A 22,058-nucleotide genomic window follows, 5' to 3' on the forward strand; every position below is an offset into this window, starting at 1 on the left:
GGACAGATGTGGATGTCCCTGGAGGGGCATGTGGCCCCATCCCCCCCCCACGGCAACTGTCCTTGGCAGCGGGGCCACAAAGCCTGGCGTCCCTTTTCCAAGAGGCTCCCAAAGTCTTCCCCTGTTCCTCCTCCACCCAGCATCCTCCCCAGAAACTCCTCAGGGGGTGGGCACGGCCTGAGGAGCCTCCTTCCCTCCCACCCGCCCTGTCTGGGCATCAGGTGCCTCTGGCCGAGCTCTTTCTGGGGAAGGTGGGCGCTGGCGTGGGGCCCCCTGGAGGCTGGTCCTTGCTGAGAAGGGCTTGTTGGCGCTCAGCCCTGCTCCCAGCTCAGGAGCAGCTTCACCTTTGGCGCCTCTGCAGCCAGAGTCATTGCTGGTACTCAGGTCTCTTCTCCCAGCCCTTCTTTCTGCTTAAAATCCTACTGTGGCTCCCTCTTGCACTGGAGAACGCTCACGTGTTGTAGCTTCCCTACGAAGCCCTGTTCAGCCTGCCCCAGCCCGGCCACTGTCTTGCCACTGGACCTTCATCCTGGATCTCCACCCTGGGGGTCTCCTGCCGTGGCAGCCTCAGGGGGATGGGGCTGTGAGCCTGGTCCCTTCCCCAGGGGGCCGCCGGGCGCCAGGACACAGGGTGGGAGGGCCCGCCCGCCCCTCACGCGGCTCCTGTCCCGCAGGTTTGCCAAGCTGCTGCTTCGCCTGCCGGCCCTGCGCTCCATCGGCCTCAAGTGCCTGGAACACCTCTTCTTCTTCAAACTCATCGGGGACACGCCCATCGATACCTTCCTCATGGAGATGCTGGAAGCCCCGCACCAAATGACGTAGGCCCGCAGCCCGTCCTTCACACCCGCTGGTCCGGCCGGCCCGCCCGGCTGCCAGCTGCTCTTCTCAGCCGAGCCCGTCCCGCCCCTCCCCTGCCTGGCTGTTTGGACTTGGGGGCGTGGCCTGTCACTGCTAAGCCTGAGATGTGCTGCCACCCTCGTTATTTTCAGTACTACTCGACTGGACCGGGCAGTGGCCATGCTGGGGTGGCAGCCGGCGTGGCAGGAACTGGTGTGAGCCCCGGGGGAGCCCGGGCGGCTCACGGGGTCTCAGGCCCCCGCCCCCGGAGCTACAGCGGTCAGAGGGTGGCTTTGTTCCGTCACTGTTTTGTTGTCGCGAGGTCCTCTGTTTGCAGGGATCCCTCTGCCTCCTGTGTGTGCTGGCAGCCTGCCAGCCCGGCCTCACCCACAGTCGGGAGGAGGGGACGGGGGGTTTGGCATTTCATTGCAAAAGACCCCACCTGCCCCCTGGGAGGACGGGAGGGGCTCTGGGGCAAGCAGCCTTGTCTCCCCTCAGAATGAAGGGTGAGCAACCCCTGTTTCCAAAGATGACTTTCAACTTCGTCCCCGAGCCAGTCAGAACAGAAGCTGACCTCTGTGCAGGGTTTGGGGGCCACCTCAAGGCTGCAGGGACTGGAGTCACCTGCCCACCCCACCCCACCTCATTTCTCTCTTGGCATCGTCCTGGTTTCAGCTTCTTGTCCCACGTGGTCTTGTCCAGCCCTGGGTAACCAACACCCCCCGCCCCAAATCTTCCAGTCTGTGCCCAGGGCCGAGGCTGACCCCAGTCCCCAGTCCTGGAGGGCTAGCCTGGTCTCTGTCCCTCCTGGAAGCACTGGGGGGGGCCATGCCCACCTGGACTCTGCTGACCTCTCAAGGGCAGAGGTCACCACCAAGGAGGCCCACAGGGACGGGAGGAGAGGAGGGTCACTTTCACCAGAGGGTCCTCGGGCAGCTGTGCACGTTGAAGGAGGGACTTGAGGGCACATGGCTCGGGGGAGGGGCCCATTCTGGAGCGCTCTGGGTAGAGAGGCCCCTTCGCTGGCTGTTCTGTCCAGAGGACTCTTGGGGTCAGGAACCGTTGAGTGCCAGCACCCTTGGGGCCGGGGCTGGATGCCCCTCGGGGGCAGCCAGCCCGGCTGTCGTCTTGGCCGGCTGATGGAGCCCTTTGTGGGAGCTCCATCAACACCTGCTCCGGTGGAGGGCACCCCACCCAGCCCTGCACCCGCCCCTGAACCTTTCACCCAACCCAGGCAGGCAGGCCCTCTGCCCCTGGGGCAGGGGCGGGGGGCGGGGTCTCTCAGGTTGAACTGGCCTCTTTTGCACTGTAATGCCCTCCCTTTGGTCTGAGGACTTTCCATTTTCATGCCTCGTACCCCACAAACCCAGCATTTGTCAGTCAGGTGGGGCCTGAGCCGGGCCGGGGGGCCGGGGGGCTGGGGGGCCGGGGGTAGGGGTTGGGGAGGAGAGTCCTGTCTTCTCAGCCCACGAGGGGGGCGCTCTGCGATGCCTGTCTTCTTCCCGCCGCTCCCCACCAGAGAGGCCCCAGAGCGGGGGTGGGCATGGGGGCTGTGGATGCCCTCCCCCCAAGTCTGTTCCCCCGGGTGCTGCAAGGGTGCCCCTGGGGCTGGAAGGGGAGGTGCCGGCCTCCAGGCCTCTAGGGAGGAGGGGGTCCATTCTTGGCCCTCCAGAGTCTGGCCCGAGCTAAGCGTGAGGCACCTGGGCAGAGGGTGTGGAAGCTTCCACAAACACGTCCTTTCTTGGGCACCCCACCCCACCCTTTAATGTGGTGGCCCAGGCGAGGCATCCCCCGCCACACAGACACCCCCAGCCCCGTCCACCGTCTGAGGCAGAGACGGGGCGAGCCCACGCCTGCCCAGTTGTCCCTCTTCCCAGACTCTCCCTGCAAGTCTTGGCAGCCTTTGGGGGCATGCTTGTGTCAGGCAGGAGGACGCCGGCACCCTCAGGGGCCTCCCTCTGGGACCCCCTCCCCCTGGGAACATAGACCACCCCCCGGCCCACCACCCTGGTGCCTTCTGCAGCCAGATGCACCCTGTCCACGCCCAGCCCCCTCCCGCTCCCCTGGACCCCTCGGGAACGTGGTGGCTCCAGTGGGGAAAACCCAGGATGGGGCGCTTTGCTGGGGGGTCGGCCTTGTGGGCTGGCTGCCCGTAAAGCACTGAGGTCCCCAGGCCACCCCCTCCCAAAGCCAGAAACTCCCTGGCCCCTCGCCGCTCAGCCTTCCGTGGCCCCGCCGGCACGGCAGCATCTTGGGCTCTTGGGGCTGCCCTTTCGTCCTCTCCTCGGTCCGCTGTCATCGATGTTTTCATGCAGTGCTGTTTGTCTGAAAGATGATGGTGGGGAAACGGCACATTACTCAGTAGAGAGGTAGGATTTTTATTTAACCAGACCTTCAGTAGTATTACCAATCTGGTTCAACTAAGGTGATTTTTTGTAATTATTATTATTATTATTATTATTATTTTGGTGGGACAATCTTTAATTTTCTAAAGATAGCACTAACATCAGCTCATTAGCCATCCTGTGCCCGTCCCCGCCTGCTGGACGCTTCCGGCATGTCCCCTCCCTGCTTGGACATCAGATGGGCCTCCCTAGGCCGAGGAGTGAAGACGACCACGCCCCGGGTTTGGAAGGTGTTGGCAAAACCAGACTCCGCTCGTCCCTCGTCAGGCGTCTCCTTGGAAGCTGGCCTGCCCGGGGACGTCTGCCCAGATGGCTCCCGGGTCAGCCCCTGGCCCTCTCGTCCCCTGGGGGGGAAAACGGCGCCACACTCTCGGTGTTCCGGAAGGATTCGGGCTGGCAGGCCGGTGGCCAGTGCTGGAGACCGTCCCGAGCTTCCTCCTCCGTGGGGGCCCCTGGGGGGGCCCGGCCGGAACGTGCAGCCAGTGGGTAATCAGCTGATGTTGTCCCCATCACGGAATTCGGTCCCTGCCCACGCACGCAGGTGTGTGGTGTACAATGTACATGCTGTACAGAGACCCTGTGTGCACAGACCTGCTCGCCATCCACACACACGTACCAGTTACCAGCGTTTTCTGTTTATTTTTAATCAAGACTTCCCCCCCCCACCACCGTTTTCCTACAGATTTGCTTCATGTAAGCAAGTACGTAAGGACCCCTCTTTTGGTGAAATCCGGGTTCGAATGAATATCTCGTGGCAAGGAGATGCATCTATTTTAAGATGCTTTGGAGCAAACAGGTTTAGCCGTTCCCAGTCCTTAGGATGCCTTAGCCGGGATGCGTAGCTCACACTTAGAGGGGATGACAAATACAGAGAAAAGAGATGTTTAAAGCATCGGGAAAGGTAGAAAAAAAAATCTATTTTTGTACAAATGTAATTTTATCCCTCATGTATACTTGGAGGATGTGGCGGGGAGGGGGGACTTGTTTTGTTTCTGCTTCTAGGTGAAAGCTTTGTGAGTCAACGTTGGCACGCAAGGTGGAGCGGAGGAGGGAGCTCTCGGGACGGGGCACGGGCTTCAGACGAAACCGCCGCACGCAGATGTTTTCTTTCTGGGGCAGGAAGGTGGGCCTGAAACTTTCAAGGGTTTTCTTCCCCTTTCGAGTAATTTTTAAGCCTTGCTCTGTTCTGTCCCTGTTGCCAGCTGGCCTTCCCGAGACTCTGTGACTGTGAAATTTACTTCCCCACGTGATTGTTCTCGAAAACTTTGCGGCCGCAGGTGCCGGGGATTCACGAACAATGGTGTTAGAATTGTGGAAAAGAGAAACTCAAAGCCAAACGTGAGAGGAGAAACAAACAAAACATGAGTGTTTAAAAATACATCCCCATTCAGTTTGCCTTTGTGCTGGTGGGATTTTCCTGTTGGTCTGGAAGTCAGCCACGCCGGGGGCTTCCGGCTGCCCTGGATGGGGAGGGCCTGCCGGCCTCGCCCTGACCTGGGCTGGGTCCACACCAGGTGCCCCAGCTGCACCCCGGACGGCGGTGTTGGCCTGTCCAGGATGGTGAGACTGCGCCCTGGGCCCCACCCGGGCCCTTGCTCCTCCTGGGTCTTCTCAGATCACAGAGCTCCCGGGAGCCTGCCTCTGGGTCTGGGTCCCGTCCAGAGGCCTCCCGAGAGGGCTGCCCTCAGCGTCCGAGGGGCCGGGCGTGGGCCGAGCCCAGCCCCGGTGTCCACACTGGCTTGAACGGGCGGGAGGTTCACACACAGCCACAGGATGAGTGACGTCATCAAACTGCCCCATTAGTGAGCAGGTAACGACACCCCTTCTCCCTCTCGTCTCCATGCTGTCTGGGGGCTGGGCTGGGCCCGGCCGCAGTTTGGTGATGGTCCCCGAACCCTCTCGTGCACCTCCAGCCAGCAGGCACCCTCCAGGGAGCCCCAGGGTGTCCTGGAGCTGGGAACCCTGAGGGCCGGAGGCCCGCCCGGTGGCGCCCGACACATGGTACCGAGGGCAAAGGTGGCTCCCGGCAGGAGGGCGTGAATCTCACCACGAGGCCTGTGGCCCGAGAGGCAGGGGCTCCCCTGGTAACCCCCCTAGATGTGCTCGTGCACATACAGTATATACATGAGGACACGTGCATTCACACCCGTACAAACGCTCGTACACACGTGCACACACACCACCTCACAGAAACTCAGCGGCTCCTGTCCCTACCAGGGCTGCAGGCTGTACCAGCAGGACTCTGGAAACGCAGGGTACTGAGGCCTTGCTGCCGAGACCCGCTGCCAGGTCTGCTGCTGCTTGGGAGGGCCTCCCCAGAGTGAGGGCGTGGCCTTGCCCACCAGAGCTCACCCTGGACCTCCTGGAAGGGGCGGGCACAGGGAGACAGCCTCCCACAGCCTCCGGGCCTTGCTGGGACCGGCCCGCTCTGGTTTCCTGTCATAAAAGCTCAAATAATACCAGCCGTGGGGGCCTCGTCTTGGTCTGAAAAGTGGGTCAGCCCTGGGGGGCCTGGAGAGTTGGAGGGTTGCCCCCCACTGAGGGCCCCTTGCCCTGCCTTCCACATGCCCAGGCCCACTGGCTACCCTGGCCCAGCTCTGGGCCCGGCCTCCACGGATGGATCCTGCAGGGGTGTCTTGGGCAGGGTGCGGGGGCACAGGTGTAAGTGGGCCCTGAGGAGGGATGGCTCCAACGGCTGCAGGGCGAGGAGGGGCCACCGAGGTCTCGGGGGAAGAGCCCGGAGAGGGGGGTTCCTCGCGGGTTCCCAGGCCAGCAGGGCAGGGACCGAGATGAGCTGTCCAGGCCCAGCATCCCCCAAACGTGGTCCGGGACAGAGGCTCCAGGGAGCACACCTGGGCTGACGTCACCCCGGAGGGGCAGCTGCAAAGGGGCCGGCGGGCGGAGGGGGCCGAGCGGTGGGCGGGGCCGGGTGGGCAGGGCTCTGGCACCCGCCTTCTTGAGGAGGGCTGTGCCCCTGGCAAGCCTCCAGTCAAGCGGAGACCCAGGCTGCCTACGGGCATTGCTTGGCAACCTGGCTTCTGGCCTCTCTGCTGCCTCCAGTTGCCATGGTGACGCCTGCCCAGGGCGGTCCCCCTGGACCAGAGATGCTGGGCTTGATGAGTTTATCACCAGCAGTATCAGGTGGTGACAGGATGAGTCAGCAGGGCTTGGGGGTTGTGACCTGAGAGGTGAGATTTGGGTGGGGGGGTTTGCGATGGAACTGTGCTGAGCTCCCCCGGATAACAGGTTCTGGGCTGGGTGCCGGAGCCCAGTGACAGGGAAGGGCCGGCCCTGCCATCAGCAAGCAGGCAGTGTGATTGGAGAAAGGGCATGTGTGGGAAATGGGGGGGGGGACATCCTGGAAAGATGGGGTGAGCCCCCCAGTGAGGCCCCGATGCCCAGCAGAGGATGCAGAGGACAGAAGAAGAGTAGGTGTCATCACCGGGCCCGAGGGCTGCCGTACCCAGAGTGACGAGAGCCCTGCAGAGGTGGTCAGGGGAGTTGAGACCTCAGGCAGGAAGTGACTGGAATGTGGAGGGTTAGGGAGAGGGGCCTTATCACGATTTCAGTCCTCAGCCCCTGCTACCCACACAATCCCATCTGCCCCCAAACGCGGGGGCTCCCCTGCAGTGGTGAGTCCCCCCCAGCCAGGACGAGGAGAGGCTGATGCCCTAGTACGTGCCAGTGGGGCTGGGTCCACGAGGGGAACGGCCAGCCTGCTGCCTGTGGACTTCCCATCCGTCTTGTCCCTAGGGGAGGCGTCCCGACTGCCGGTGACCTCGAGGACTCAGTGTCAGAGTGGACTGGCCATTTCAAACCCCCCGACCCCGCCCAGCCGCAGAAGCTTTCTACGTGGATGCCCGGAGCACCCACAGGAGGCTGGGAGGGGGCTGCAGCCCCGGGGCAGCCTCCCTGATGCAGACAGAGCCCCTGGGAGAGGTTCTGAGTCGGGCGATGGGGCCCAGAGGCAGGACCAGCCCAGTCCGCCACCCCTGTTACCCCTGTAGAAGTGTGCGCTGGGTGCCTCAGAACTGAAGCTTCGGGGACAAGCTGCCCCAGGTACGAGGCGGCACTGCCCCCTGCTGGAAGTGCTGGGGCGAAGCCCACCCTGGTCCTTCCGGTCCCTTGTCCCTCCCATCCCTGCAGCCCTTGCTGCAGTGGGTCCCGATTCCCTACACTAGAATCACCAGGAGCCTCACGGAATCCTGATGCCCAGGCCACCTCCCCCAAGCTGATTAAATCAGAAGGTTAGGGTGGGAGAAGGGAGGGCAGCGCGCGTGCTTAGTATGGATGCCCAGGGTGGGCTGGGAAGCAGGGCCTACTGTGCGCTCAGCCTGGGCCAGGAGGTGGCTGGGAGGTCCCGCCCTCTCTGGGCCTCAGTTTCCGCGTCCCCACCACGAGGACAGACGTCTCCACCTCCCAGAGCCGTTGTGATGAGGTGCACAAGACCTTGGTCATCCAGAAAATGCTCCGAAGTCGCCACTTCCTGTTTCACTTCTGTGCGAAGGGACTGTTGCACAGAGGCGCAGACCTGGCAGGGGCGGGGCCTGGAGCCCTCGGAGCTTTGGCTTGGGGCCACGTCTGGAGGAGGCCAGGGCTATGGGCCCAGTTCCGGGCTGGGGGACCAGGAAGGTCAACACCATCGTGTCCTTGAAGGTGAAGAACCAAGGGCAGGTCAGAGCTGCCCGGGTGGGTGGCCAAGCCCTGGGCATTTGGGGATCCCGGGGAGGGGACTTGGTGCAGTCATTCATGGATGACACTTATCAGGCCCAAGCCTTACCCTGAGGGGCTTTCTACCCCACTAGGGCCCCTGGGTCTGAATCCAGGAATGCCTGGACATCCCTATCCCACCCCCTGCTGGACGACCTGGCCCAGCTGTCCCCGAGCCTGACCCCCAGGCCCTCGCTGCCTGGACACCTGGGGCCCTGCCCTAACCTGGCAGGACTGCCGCGGACACTACGACCCAAAGCCTGTGAAGCACGGTGCTCAGCACCCAGCGGGGCTGGAAAGAGCTGCTTCTGCCTATGGGACTGTGGTTGGTTCCCGTCTTCACAAGGCAGAGGTGAGTCCAGGCCCGCAGCCCAGAGGGGCATATGGGTTGGGGGCCCAGAATCAACGCGCTTCACAGAGGCTTTTCTGGCCGCCGTGCCCCCCGGGGTCTGGTCCCGATGTAGCTTTGAGAAGCCTGCTCTGGCTGGGGAGGGACAGGTCTCTGGGTGGCCACCGAAGTCGGGCCTCCGTCCTCCTGCCCTTCTCACACCAGCAGCTGTCAGTGCCCAGTGGGGGCCATCTGGGGAGGCATGAGACTCAGGAGGCCAGGCCCGGAGTCCAACCCTGGCTGGAGACTGGTGGACGAAACATTTCCCTGCTGGGCCTCAGTCTCCCTTCTGTGGCTGGGTGAGAACTGTAGTGAGCACGTGCTGTGAAGGCTCAGAGCAGAGTAATGATCTCACCAAAGATGAGTAGCCCCATTGCTCAGGTAAGAAACTGAGGCCAGGAGAGGAGGTGACCGCCCGGGTTCAGCTTGAGCAGTGGAACCCCGGCTCCCGGCTTCTAGGCGGCGCTCCTGCCAGGAGAGGAGCAATTGTGAGCCCGCCCTGCCGCCTGCTCAGAGCCCAGGCTGCCCAGTGGGGCAGGTGGGGCCCCGGGTGCTGGGGTGGAGCAGCCCGGCAGAGATGCCTGTGGACCTCCCTTTCCATCTGCTGCCGAGACCTCAGGGAGGTGGGGTAGGGGCTGGGTGGTGGGCCCAAACTCTTTAGATGCCCAAGGCCATTTGAGCTCAGAAAGGGGAGAGGCTGCCACCGCAGGGGTGTCAGGGGAGGCTCCCCCCAGCACTTCACCTCCTCTCCAGAGGGCTTGGGGAGGGCTGCTTTGGAAAGCAGTTTGGCAGTTTCTTAACAAAGCTTGACATCATCCAGTGACTGCAGCCCTGTGTTTACACAACTGATTTGAAAACATATGTCTACCCCCAAACTGGCACACAAACGTTTACAGCAGCTTTATTCATAATTGCCGAAAACTGGAAGCAACCAAGGTGTCCTTCAGTAGGTGAATGGACAAGCAGATTGAGGTCCATCCAGACAGAGGGAACACTCTTAACAATAAAAAAGAAATGAGCTGTCAAGCCACGAAAAGACAGGGAGGAATTATAAATCCGTATTGCTAAGTGAAAAAGCCTAAGAAAGAGAAAAGGCTACATACTACGTGATTCCATTTATGCAACATTCTGTAAAAGGCGTCACTATAGAGATGGTAAACAGATCAGTGGTTGCCAGGGGTTCCAGTTGGGGAGCTAGTAGGTGAGATGCAGGATTTTTAGGGCAGTGAAACTATTCTGTACGAGACTACTGGTGGGTACGTGACACTGCAAACCTGTCCAAACCCACAGGATTTTACTGAACAAACAGGGAGCCTTATTGCGTGCAAATAAAGAGAATTACTTAGGAGGTTGGGAGAATCCCAGGATGACGTGCAGACTGTGGCAGAACAACCTTCCTGAATCAACCTCACTGAAAGGGCGGAGGGAACGGCCGCTGAGCTATCAGCTTTGGAGATGAGTGGGGTTTGTAAAATTAGAGATGAAACGCGCTGTGTGGGGCCGCACTTAAGTTGATAAAGCTGTTTCCGGGGCTGTGGGCTGACAGCTCTGATACCTGATGCTGCTGTATGTCTACACTGGAACTGAACCGTGCCGTGGGGTGGGTGTGTGTGTGTGGGTCTGGCATGTGGCTGCTAGAGTGGGAGGGATAGACCAGCAGGGGAGGTGCTCGAAGGATCCGCGTGGCAGTGGCTCAGAGCTGGAGATGCAGTACGCACTCAGGTTTGGCTTCCTACAGACGGCTGCATGGAGCATACCTATAATTATGTGTAAACACAGCCCAGCGTAGGATACACACAGTTTCCTGGCTCCATCAGCTGAGAGAGGCTGGAAGTGACAAATAGCTCCCAGCAGCCCTGAGCACCCCAGCGCCCAGATCTTGGTTTCTAACACCACGCTCCAGTGCAAGGACCAAGGCTTCTGCGGAGATGGCTGATTCTAGGGCTGGGGCAGGAAGTGGCCAGGATGAGCCTGGAGCATCTTGTGCTAGAAAGAAAAAGTAAAAAAAAAAAAACAAAAACCCCACAGGAACCACAGAAGCACGACAGTGGGGTCATCAGGGGGACACAGGATGTGACTGGCACAGTTCCCAATGGCTGAAGCTGTAGCAACCGGAGCTGGGACAGAGTAAATAAAGTTGGACTGGATGATAACTCAAAGGATAACCCGAATAGCTGTGGGCCTGTACTCATATAAATACATGATTGAGTAAACAGACAACTGGTGGACAAGAGACAGATCTCCCTGCAGAAGAATTCCAAAGGATTTATGTGGATGCTTGCCCTCTAGGGGGTGGAGCCTGACCCCCCATCCTTGAGCGTGGGCTGTGCCCAGTGACCTCCTTGTAAAGAGGGCTCTACAGGGAGGGAGAAAAAGAGGAACTTCATGGAGGTGGAGGTGGGGCGGAACCTGGCAAACACGACCTCAGCCAGTGATCAAGGTCAACACCAGCAGTGATGAGCCCTGGTGATGGCCTGCACCCCTGGTAAGATGGCATGAGGTGGGCACCTCCCCTCTGGGGCCTTCCTCCCAAACCCACCACCAAGTCCAACCACAAGAAACACACCAGACAAACCCCAGCTGAAAACATTCTACAAAATCCCTGAGCAATCTCCTCAAAATTGTCGTGGTCATCAAAAATACGGAAAGTCTGAGAAACCATGCCAGCCCAGAGGAGCCCTAGGAGACGTGACAACTAAATGTTGGGTGGGGTCCTGGGACAGAGGAGGACATTAGGGGAAAAAACAAAGAAAATTAAACTATGGACACAAACACAGGCAAACCTCGTTTTATGGTGCTTCACTTTATTGCGCTTGGCAGATATTGTGTTGTTTACAAACTGAAGGTCTGTGGCGACCCTGAGTCAAGCAAGTCTGTTGGTGCCTTTTTTCCAACAACATTTGCTCATTTTGTGTCTCTGTGTCACATTTGGGGAATTTTCACCATATTTCAAATTTTTTCATGAATGTTATATCCATTATGGTGATCTGTGACCTTCGAGGTTACTGTCGTAATTGCTTGGGGAGCCGTGAACGGCACCCATATAAGACGGTGAACTGAACTGATCAATGTGTGTGTTCTGGCTGGCCCACCGACCGGCTGTTCCCCGTCTATCTATCCCCCTCCTAGGGCCTTCCTTTGCCCTGAGACACAACAGTATTGAAATTAGGCCAGTTAATAACCCTACCATGACCTCCAAGCGTTCAAGTGAAAGGAAGAGTTGCACGTCTCTCACTTTAAATCAAAAGCTAGAAATGACGAAGCTTGGTGAGGAGGGCATGTCAAGAGCTGAGATAGGCCTAAAGCTGGGCCTCTTGTACCAAACAGTTTGCCAAGGTGTGAAGGCAAAGGAAAGTCCTTGAAGGAAATTAAAAGTGCTGCTCCAGTGAAGACACGAATGATAGGAGAGCAAAACAGCCTTATTGCTGGTATGGAGAAAGTTCGAGTGGCCTGGATAGAAGATCAGAGCAGCCCAACGTTCCCTTAAGCCAAAGCCTCATCCAGAGCAAGGTCCTAACTCTCTTCAATTCTGTGAAGGTTGAGAGAGGCGAGGAAGCTGCAGAAGAAAATTCTGAAGCTGACAGACGTTGGCTGAAGAGGTTTAAGGAGAGAAGCCGTCTCGTAACGTCGAAGTGCCAGGTGACGCAGCAAGCGCTGATGGTGAAGCTGCAGCAAGTTGTCCAGAAGATCTAGCTGAGATCATTCATGAAGGTGCTACACTACGCAACAGATTTTCTATGTAGACAAAACGGCCTCTATAGGCAAAAGACACCGTCCAGGACTTTCATAGCCAGAGAGGAGAAGTCAATGCCTGGCTTCAAAGGACAGGCCGACTCTCTTGTTAGGGGCTAATGCAGCTGGTGACTAAGTTGAAGTCAGTGCTCATTTACCATTCCCAGAATCCAAGAGCCCATAAGAATTACGCTATATCTACTCTGCCTGTGCTCTATAAATGGAACAACAGGGCCTGGATGACAGTACATCTGTTTACAACATGGTTTACTGAATATTTCAAGCCCGCTGTTGAGACCTACTGCTCAGAACAAAAGATTTCCTTTCAAAATATTACTGCTCATTGACGATGCACCTGGTCACCCAAGAGCTCTGATGGAGATGGACAATGAGATCAATGATGTTTCCAGGCCTGCTAACACAGCATCTATTCTGCAGCCCATGGATCAAGGAGGAATTTCAAGTCTTATTATTTAAGAAATACGTTTTGTAAGGCCACAGCTGCCATAAATACTTATGCCTCTGATGGATCTGGGCAAAGTTAACTGAAAATCTTCTGGAAAGGATTCACCCTTCTAGATACGGTTAAGAACATTCGTGTTTCATGGGGAGAGGTCATAATATCAACATTGACAAGAGTTTGGAAGAAGTCGATTCCAGCCTTCATGGATGACTTTGAGGGGTTCAAGACCTTAGCGGAGGAAGGAACTGCAGATGTGGTGGAAATAGCAGGAGAACTAGAACGAGAAGTGGAGCCCGAAGATGGGACTGAATTGCTGCAAGCTCATGATAAAACTGTAACAGACGAGGAGTTGCTCCTTACGGATGAGGAAGGGAAGTGCTGTCTTTTGTGAGTGTGTGTGTTGTAATAAGATTTTATTTACAAAAGGAGACAGTGGGCTTTCGTTTGCTGACCTTTGCCCTAAACTCAGGCTTTACATATTAGCATCTACCAACTTCAATCTCATATTTTTTGCTTTTTGCAAATTTTAATTTTATTGGAGTAAAGTTGATTTACAATGTTTTGTTACTTTCAGGTGTACAGCAAATGATTCAGTTGTATATATATATATATATATATATATATATATATATATATATTCATTCTTGTTTAGATTCTTTTCTCTTACAGGTTATCACAGAATATTGAGTAGAATTCCCTGTGCTGTACAGTAGGTCCTTGTTGGTTATCTGTCTTATATATAGTGGTGTGTGTATGTTCATCCCACGCTCCTGATTTATACACGCCCCCCACCCCCATGTTTCCCCTTTGGTAACCATAAATTTGTTTTCGATATCTATAAGTCTGTTTCTGCTTTGTAATGAAGTTAATTTCTATCATTTTAAAAAAATTATGTTCCATATATGAGTGGTATAATTGTCTGACTTACTTCACTTAGCATGATAATCTCTGTGTCCGTCCATGTTGCTGCAAATGGCATTATCTCATTCCTTTTTATGGCTGAGTAATATTCCACTGTATAGATGTACCACATCTTCTTTATCTATGCCTCTGTTGATGGACATTTAGGTTGCTTTCATGTCCTGGCTATTGTAAATAGTGCTGCAATGAACACTGAGGTGCATGTATCTTTTCGGATTATGGTTTTCTCCAGATATATGCCAAGGAGTGGGATTGCTGGACCATATGGTAGTTCTATTTTTAGTTTTTTGGGGAACCTCCATACTGTCCTCCATAGTGGCTGCATCAATTTACATTCCCCAACAGTGCAAGAGGGTTCCCTTCTCTCCACACCCTCTCCAGCATTTAGTTTGTGGATTTTTTTGATGATGGCCATTCTGACCAGTGTGAGGTGATACCTCACTGTAGTTTTGATTTGCATTTCTCTGATAATTAGTGATGTTGAGCATCTTTTCATGGGCTTTTTGGCCATCAAAAGTGATTTCTTGAGATGGAACTTACTCCTGGTGAAGATTCGGTGAAAATTGTGGAAATGACAGCAAAGGATTCAGGATATTACATACACTTAGTTGATGAAGCAGCAGCAGGGTTTCAAAACATTGACTCCAATTTTGGAAGAAGTTCTACTGTGGGTAAAATGCTAGCAAACAATATCGCACGCTACAGAGAAATCGTTAACAAAAGGAAGAGTCAATTAATGCAGCGGACTTCATGGTGGTCTTATTTTAAGACATTGTCGAAGTCACCCCAACCTTCAGCTACCACCCCTGATCAGTCAGCAGCCATCAGCATCCAGGCCAGACCCTCCGTCAGCAAAAAGATTACAGCTTACCAGTGGCTCAGATGGTGGTTAGCATATTTTAGCAATAAAATATTTTAAATTAAGGTTTGTACATTATTTTTTTAGACCTAATGCTATTGTACACTTAATAGACTACAGTACAGTGTAAACATAACTTTTATATGCCCTGGGAAACCAAAACATTCCTGTGACTTGCTTTCTTGCGATATTCACTTATTGCAGTGGTCTGGAACCGAACCCGCAATATCTCTGAGCTGTTGCCTTTAGTAACGTATTGATACTGGTTCATTAGTTACGACAAATGTGCTCTATGAATGTAAGATGTTAGCTAGCATTAGGGAAAGCTGGGCGAGGGGTCTATGGGAACTCCCTGTACTATCTTTGCAACAATCCAATAAATCTAATGCGATTCTAAAATTAAAAAAAGTTTATTTAGAAAATTAAAGCAGCATATATACATAAAAAATGTCACAATCCATGGCCTGAATACTGACTTACGGAAACCAGTGTGTTTACTGAAGACCTCTTGCGAGACAGCCCAGCTGTTGTGAATAAGGACGTTGCTTTTCCGGAGAGATTCCATATCCAGCCTGTGTGTAATATCCCATATTCAGGAGGGGGTGGGGAGAGAGAGATGGAGGGAGAGAACATGATGGGGGTCTGCTGGGGTCTAGTGACGGGAGGGGCTGAAGAGCTGACCTGCTAGGCTGGCTGGCTCTCCCTCACCTCCCTCCCTCCCTACTCCCTCCTACCCCTCTAAGGTCACTAACTAGGGTCTCTGTTGTATGTGCCTGAGCCCCTTCCCCAGCAATGAAAGCTCTCTGGGAATGGGCATGACCCCAGTTACAGAACCACATGGACAAGTTTTCATCCAGTAGCTCAGCTTTTGTGTTTCAACCTGAAAGGCCCCAAACTCAGCTGATAGGGGAGAGCCTGGGTGAGGGAGGGTTGGGCTGCTGGGCGGAAACCAGTCCCATCTCACAACCCGGTGCCCACCCGGCAGGCCCATGATCTGGGTTCCAGGTCCAGGGAACGCACCAGGGATGACAGGGGGGCAGGAGGCTCAGCTTGACACCCAGGCCACACCATATGTTACCCCTTGGGGCTCAAACTCCAGCTCTCTGGTAGATCACCTTCCGCTCATGTTCTAGGTCAGCAGGACCTGGGATGGAGAGGTCCCAGGTCTAGGGGGTGGGAGTGCTTTCCCAATAGGGAGGCAAGGTTTTCTGGTTTGTCTGGGGTTGGATGAGGTAGGTGTGGGAGGAGAGATTAGAGCATCCTTACGGAACAGGAAGTGGGCTCTTCAGAGCCTCCTTGACAGTGTCTCAGGGCCCTGCTGGTGGTGGCAGCCCCAGAACCCAGTCCTGGGCCTCAGCCACCCTGCCCCTGGGTTCTGGAGTCACACACATCAGCTTCCCCGTTCTGGAGCAGAATGTCACAGGGCAGGATGTGGATGTAGAAGGTGGGGCTCCCCTGGGCCTCAGAAGGGTGCCCAAGGGGTAGAGGACCAAGATATCGGGGCTGCTGGAGGGCCCTGAGGTCTCAGAGGGCCCTGGTGGGACAAGTTGAAGGAAAAGGTCCAGGAATTTGCCAGTGAGTACAAATCCAGTGAACTTTGGGTGCAACAGATAAGTGAGATTTTAATTTAAAAAAACAAGAAATATACCAACCCCCCCCCCAACCCACAAAGCAAACAAATGAGTTAGGAGCAAATAGAATGTGGATGGAGGGGCTGTTCTGAGCTGTTCATCTCCAGGGACAGCTGTCTGCCCTTTCCAGTCAAAAGCAGGGGCTGCCTGGGGCACTGTGTTGAGAAGGATTCAGATGCCTGATGGGTTGGTTCTGCCACAGCCTTAGGAGAGTGGAGGCTGTACACTTACCAGCCTGATAAAACTGCCTCTGTGGAGCTGTGTCCATGGGTGAGCTAGAATGTGTGAGAGGGCAGCTGGCTTAAAGGTCCAGAGCTAGCTGACTTCATTTACTCATCCCTCTGACTTTGGTGGTTTCTTTCTGTTGGTCCCGCCAGGACCTCTTAGGGCTCTGGAAATCCCACCAGTTCCTGGACACCCTCTCCTACCCCTCCAGCCACCCCATTCACAGAGGCTGTGGCCCTTCTGTTCCAAGAGTTACAACAGCTTGTAAAGCTGGGTTGCAATTCTCTGGGTCGACAGTGGGTGGCGCTCTCCAATTATTTGAAGCGGAAAGTTCCTCTATTCTGCAACTTTAGGGTCTACCAAACCAAAATAACTTACTGATTGAGCAAGTTCAATAAAGCCTATCTTTGTGCACAGAACTCTGTGGATTATAACTTCTAATTAAGTCAGATTCAAGGAAAGAGCCATTTCGTGATCTCTCTATTACCTGCCAACAGCTTTCCTTGACTTGTGGGGCAGCAGGTGAGGGTGACTCCAATAAAAATAACCTCCTTGGAGTACAGGATGGTTGTGAAACTCATCACAGAGGGAGGTATTCGGCCCCCCCACCCCACCCCGAGAAACCCATGCCTACCTGGGTATCTTTAATGTACCTAGAATGAGGGGAAATCATCACCAGGTGCCTCCACATGGCATGATGGCAGAGATGGGGTTGGCCTGTCAGCTCCCCCTTCCACCACCAGAGGACAGCATTGCCCCACTGAGCGCACCCCACCACAAAGCCTGGTGGCCAGTGCTGATTGGCTAAGCCCTGACATCTCCCTGGCAACCGCCTCCAGCCCTCCCTCTCCCAGTGCCCATCCGGCAGCCGTGCTGCTATGTGATGGACAGGTGCTGTCCCTCCGCACTCTGTCCCCCGTGCCAGGGGCCGCGGAGCTGCCCAAATGGACTGTGCCAGACGGCAGAAGTAGCCAGGGGCCCCATACCAGAATCTCTGATTTCATCTTGGCTGAGGGGCCCTCCTTTTCCCCAAATGCTTTTCTTTCCCACGTCCTGTTCTGGAAACACAGAGCAGAAAAAAAAAAAAAAAAAAAGAGAGAGAGCGAACTTTCACAACCAGGTGCAAAGGCAGCGACCATCTCACACCCCATGGTGGAGAGTGGGCCGGGAAGGGTGCAGTGGCTGCCTGCCGAGGGGAGGGGGATGCAGAATGCAGGAGATCACCGGTGGAAGAGTGGAGGGGCCTGGGACATCCACCCCCAGCTGGTCCCAGCGGAGGTCCAGTGGGAACTCCCTCTGTGGCCAGACCTTGACGAGTGAGAAGCGATTATGAATTTTGACCACCTTGGACCCCAGTGCTACACCCCCAGCTTTTCCCCGGAGCCTGTAGAAAGCCTCAGGCGGGCACCTTCCCAGTTCAGAGTGAGAACAGAGAAGAAGGGAGGCTAGGGATGAGCCAGGAGCCCATGCAGGGAGTCGAACTCCCGCATCTGGGTACCAGGGCCGTTGGTCCCAGCTAAGCACTCTGAGGAATCAAGTGGTGGGGCAGGTGGGGAGCCCAGGAGGTGTCTGGGGAGACAACCTAGACGGCGTGGTCGGGCCGGGCCTCAGTGAGGAGCCAGCCTGCAGAGACCCAGGGAAGGACACTGCAGCCTCCCACTTCCTTCTCCACCTCGGCCTGGCAGACTCTCAGCCTGAGCAGAAGGCCAGCACCCAGCCTTCCCGCTGCCTGCACAGCCCGCTGTGAGCCTGCAGGTGCAGCCAAGGGCGTGCTTGCAGACCTCCGCACACTCACTGGAGCTCCCCGTCTCCCCCTCGGGGTGCACCCCTCATCTTCTCCCCAGCGTGCCCCGAGACCCCAGCACAGGGCCAGGCGCACACTGCCTGGGGCACGGGTTGGGTGTAGACTCCAGAGGAGGGAGCTATGGTTTAAACTTCACACATCGTCTGTGTTTTAACAGGATGGTCATGGGTCACTCACTGGGGTGAGTCCGAGGTTCCAGGGCAAAGGCAATGGCGTGTGGCCCCGAGCACCCAGTCATTTGTCCATTCATTCAGCAAACACTGCCTGGAAACCTGCATAGGCCAATCCCTGGGTTGGCTCAGGGGAGAGCAGAGTCTGTCCCATAGAACGTAACGTGTGTGGCTGAAAATTTTCTAGTAGCCACATTAAGAACCACGTGAATTTTAACAATATATTTAATTTAACCGAATGTGTCAACCTGTTATTATTTCAACATGTGGGCAATCTAAAACTTATTAATGAGCTATTTGACACTCATTTTTGGGTACCAGGTCTGAGATTTGGTACCTATTTTACACTTACAGCACATCATCCCCACTTGTACAAGCCACACTTCAAGCTCTCAAAAGCCACATGTGGCCAGTGGCTGGCATATTGGAGAGTGAAAATCTAGAACATTCTCTCGGGGCTGCATGTAGGGAGGGGAGCCAATGTGGGCTGATCTGGGCCAGGAGGAAGCCACGCCCAAGGTGCTGTGGGAGTTCAGAGGAGGGAGCAGCCAAGGGGGGAGGGGGCTGGAAGGCTTCCCAGAGGAGGTGGCGTTTAAGCTGGGCACTGAAAGGAAAATAGGAGTTCTTTGGGTACAAAGTAGGGAAAAGAAAATCTTCTAATTTCATTCCTTGTTGCCTAGGTAGGGTCTGAAGAAATCAAGGACTTTCAATGACCTCCCACCAGGTTCTCCTAAAGGAACCGCTGGTTTAAATCCTCTTCTTTCTGCCCCTGGGCCAGTGCTGATATTTTGCCATCTTTTAGTTCCAAGCACCAAGGTCTAGAGGTTTAGCTACTAATAGGTGGGCCATAGACCTTAGCTGTATTGGCCAGGCCATTGGCCAGGCCATTGGACAGTATTACCTGGTCCTACTGCTGTTTTATGAGGCCATTGTGTGTGCCTGTGCCTTCCAGAACCTTCACTTAGGTGTTACAGGAAGGAGGTGCAGGTGGGGATTCCCCAAACTTGTATGTAACCAGGTATGATCTCCTGGCTACCGCTTGGGTCGTCTTCCTTAGGTCTAACGGAAATGTCTCTTGCTGCTGTTGGGGTCCCAGGCGAGGCTGCTTTGCAGGGCTGCTCAGACGCCGCCCGTACCCATGGCTATTCCCAGGGACCAGCCTGGAAAGCTGCCGTGTTCATAAAAACCTTTGCATGTGAATCTTCCAAAATGTTTCTACAAAGAATCAAAAGATTAAACCTGCATCAGGGACATCTCTGGAGAGGTGACCAGTGTGGGGCGGCCGAGGGCTGTGACACCCCTGTGTGGCCAGAGGCACATCCCTTCTGCTTTCTGGGGTGTCAGCTTTCCTTTCTGTAGAACGAGGGGGTTATCTGGAATCGACACTCTGCTGTGATTCTGGGTGATGCGGGTGGGCAGCAGGAAGGCCTCCCTTTCCCCAAACCTCCCTCCTCTGTTGTCTGGAATCCGAGCTTCGGGGCTTCATTCTGGGAGGTTAAGCATCACCCTCTGCCCTTCCAGACGCTTGCTGCACATTCTGAGACTGAAGTGGTCCCCGTCGTTCTTTTCGGGGGTCCTGGGAGGGTTTACCAGGGACCGCTGTGAAGGGTGCTCGTGTCACTGGAGCTGAGGGAAGAACCCTTGGGTGATGGAGAGGAAGCTGGTCCAGCAGTCAGTCCCAGCCCATTGCAGGGTCGCCGAGACGTGGGCCCAGCTCGCTCTGCTGAGGGGCCGGCTGCGTGTGAGACTGGGTTTGGACTTGGGCTCCGGAACAGTCTGGCTCCGTGCCCCCATCCAGCCTCTGTTCCATCACCTGTAAGATGGAGGTGACGGCGGTGCCATCCTTGCCCCCGCACCTGCCACGTGTCTGGCAGCGGCTGTAATTTTGCCGGATGCTTTTCCTCCTCGCCTCCCCAGCTTGGGCTCATTTGGGCAGACTGCCTCCCAATATGGTGCACGGTGGGTCACGGTCACTGTGCAGTAAAAGGTTAACTCAGCAGACCTGGGCTGCCCACACCCTGCACATTCAAGAAAGTTCTGTCCCTGGCCCGGCTCCCGGCAGGGACCTCTGAGCCCTTGGGACGTCCTGCTGATAAGAGCATCTCTGTCTACCTGGGGCACCCCAGGCCAGGCCAGAGAGTCTGTGAAATGATAGGGTTTACGGGGGGCTTAGGGGCTCACGGTATCAGCTCGACCTCTGCAGGGGCTGGAGGCTAAGGTCACCCACGTGGGCAGTCAGCCATGCCTATATGACCCACCCCAAACGAGAACCTGGGCATCAAAGCTCAGGGGGGCTTCCCTGGCTGCCAACCCTCACCCATGACATCACACGTCCACCAGGAGGGGCTGGTGCCTGGCATCTCCTGGACCTGCCGCACGCGGACCTTCCCTTGGCTGGTCTTTATCTGTCCTTTTGCCCTAATAAAAGTTAGCCAGGAGCTTAGCGGCTTGGCTGGGTTCTGTGAGTCCTTCCAGGGCATCAAGGAAGCCGAGGGTGGTCAGAGCCCCTGGACAGCAGTGTCAGTCTCCCTGCTGACTGGCCCTGGGGCCGGTGGGGGGGCATCCGTCCCATTTGTGTCTCGACCCCCAGCAGGCAGGCTTGTGTCCAACAGGCCCTGTAGGACACCCTCAGACCCTGGGACATTTTGCTGAGGGCTCCCCTGTCCAGGTTCCCAGCTCTGCCCACCAGGCTTCCAACTGGCATCCTACAGTCCTGGGGAGAGCCAAACTCTTTCAGGTTGGGGGACCCTCCCTGAGGGGGGGGGGGTCCTGCTGACCGAGGTGGCAGCATGGCCTCCCCCCGTCCACCCCACCCCATTCTGAACCTGGAGGCACATAGGTCAGAGGGGACGCTGCCTGGTAAGACCTTGGACTCTGCGTCTGTGTGCAGACTCTGAGTCGTCTCGGAAGGGGGAGCGCTGGGGGCTGGGTGGGGCTGCGGGACTTCCAAAGGCAGCATCTGGCTCTTTCTCCCCCACGGCTCAGGGGCTGCCTCTGTGCTGCCCTCACTAAGACTCGGGGGGCATCCAGGGGTCCTCATGGGCCAGCTCTCCCAGAGGTGCCTCAGGCCCCAGCGGTGGGTCTAGCCAGGCCGCTGCTCCAAGGGCATCCCCTCCCGACACACCTTCCCCGTCTTTGCCTCCTTCCAGGAGGGATGCTGGGTCTCCTTCCAGGCTCCAAAGCCCCTCCTCCCATGGGCCCTGTGGACCAGCCTCCAGGTGAGCTGGTCTAGGTGAGGTGGTCCCCGATGGCAGCCCTGGACAGAGGCTGCTTGTCATTAAGGCGCCCAGGCGCTGTGAAGACGTGGCTCTCCCACGGCCACGTGTATGAGCCACTGAGCTGGGATCACACCCGGGTCAGCCTGAGCCCAGAGCCTCGTCTTGACGCTCTGCCCTGCTCTCTCCCAGGTCACGGCCTGCGTTCGGCCCATGGCTGGGCCAGGGCCCCGCATCCGGGGATGGGGGCTGCCCCCAGAGCCCTGTGGCCCTGCGGCCATGTCCTGCGGGTGTCCGGACCGGTGGCCTGGCTGGAGCCTGTTGCCTCCTGCCGGCCTGAAGCTGTGGCTGCCGCCCCCGCCCTGCCACGTCGCCACTTCCACCCGAGCCGGCAGGAAGCCGCGCTCTTGCTCTTTTTTTGTAATTTTTGGAGGGTTGCTATTGCAGGAAACACCTGGACGTGGTCCAAGGAACATAATAAAAAGGAGAAAGGGCGAGAGGGAGTGGGGGAAGAGGCAGGGGCCGGGGAGGTTTGGAAAAACCATCTGATTTCACTTTGCAAAGACAACTGCAATTATGTCTCTGAGGGTTTCGAAGTCACTTCAGATTCAAACCATGCCGGGTGACGTCAGTGGGAAAATATGAAGCTCGCCGCTGGTTCTGGGACACACACAACATGAAATAGGTCCCAGGCCGGC

General features: G+C 56.3%; 1 protein-coding gene across 2 annotated transcripts in view; it reads left to right on the forward strand.

Annotated features, from left to right (window-relative positions):
- Positions 1–4,637, forward strand: part of RXRA (retinoid X receptor alpha) — a 99,078-nt gene extending 94,441 nt beyond the window's left edge. For both annotated transcript variants that reach the window (XM_081236134.1, XM_081236135.1), the window contains exon 10: positions 675–4,637. In XM_081236134.1, the coding sequence (XP_081092260.1) occupies positions 675–822 (148 nt within the window). In that variant the 3' untranslated portion in view covers positions 823–4,637. The remainder of the gene's footprint in view (positions 1–674) is intronic.
- Positions 4,638–22,058: the final 17,421 nt, after the last annotated feature.

This window comes from Mesoplodon bidens, assembly GCF_964165515.1.
Source record: "Mesoplodon bidens genome assembly, chromosome: 6".
Classification (NCBI taxonomy): Eukaryota; Metazoa; Chordata; class Mammalia; order Artiodactyla; family Ziphiidae; genus Mesoplodon; species Mesoplodon bidens.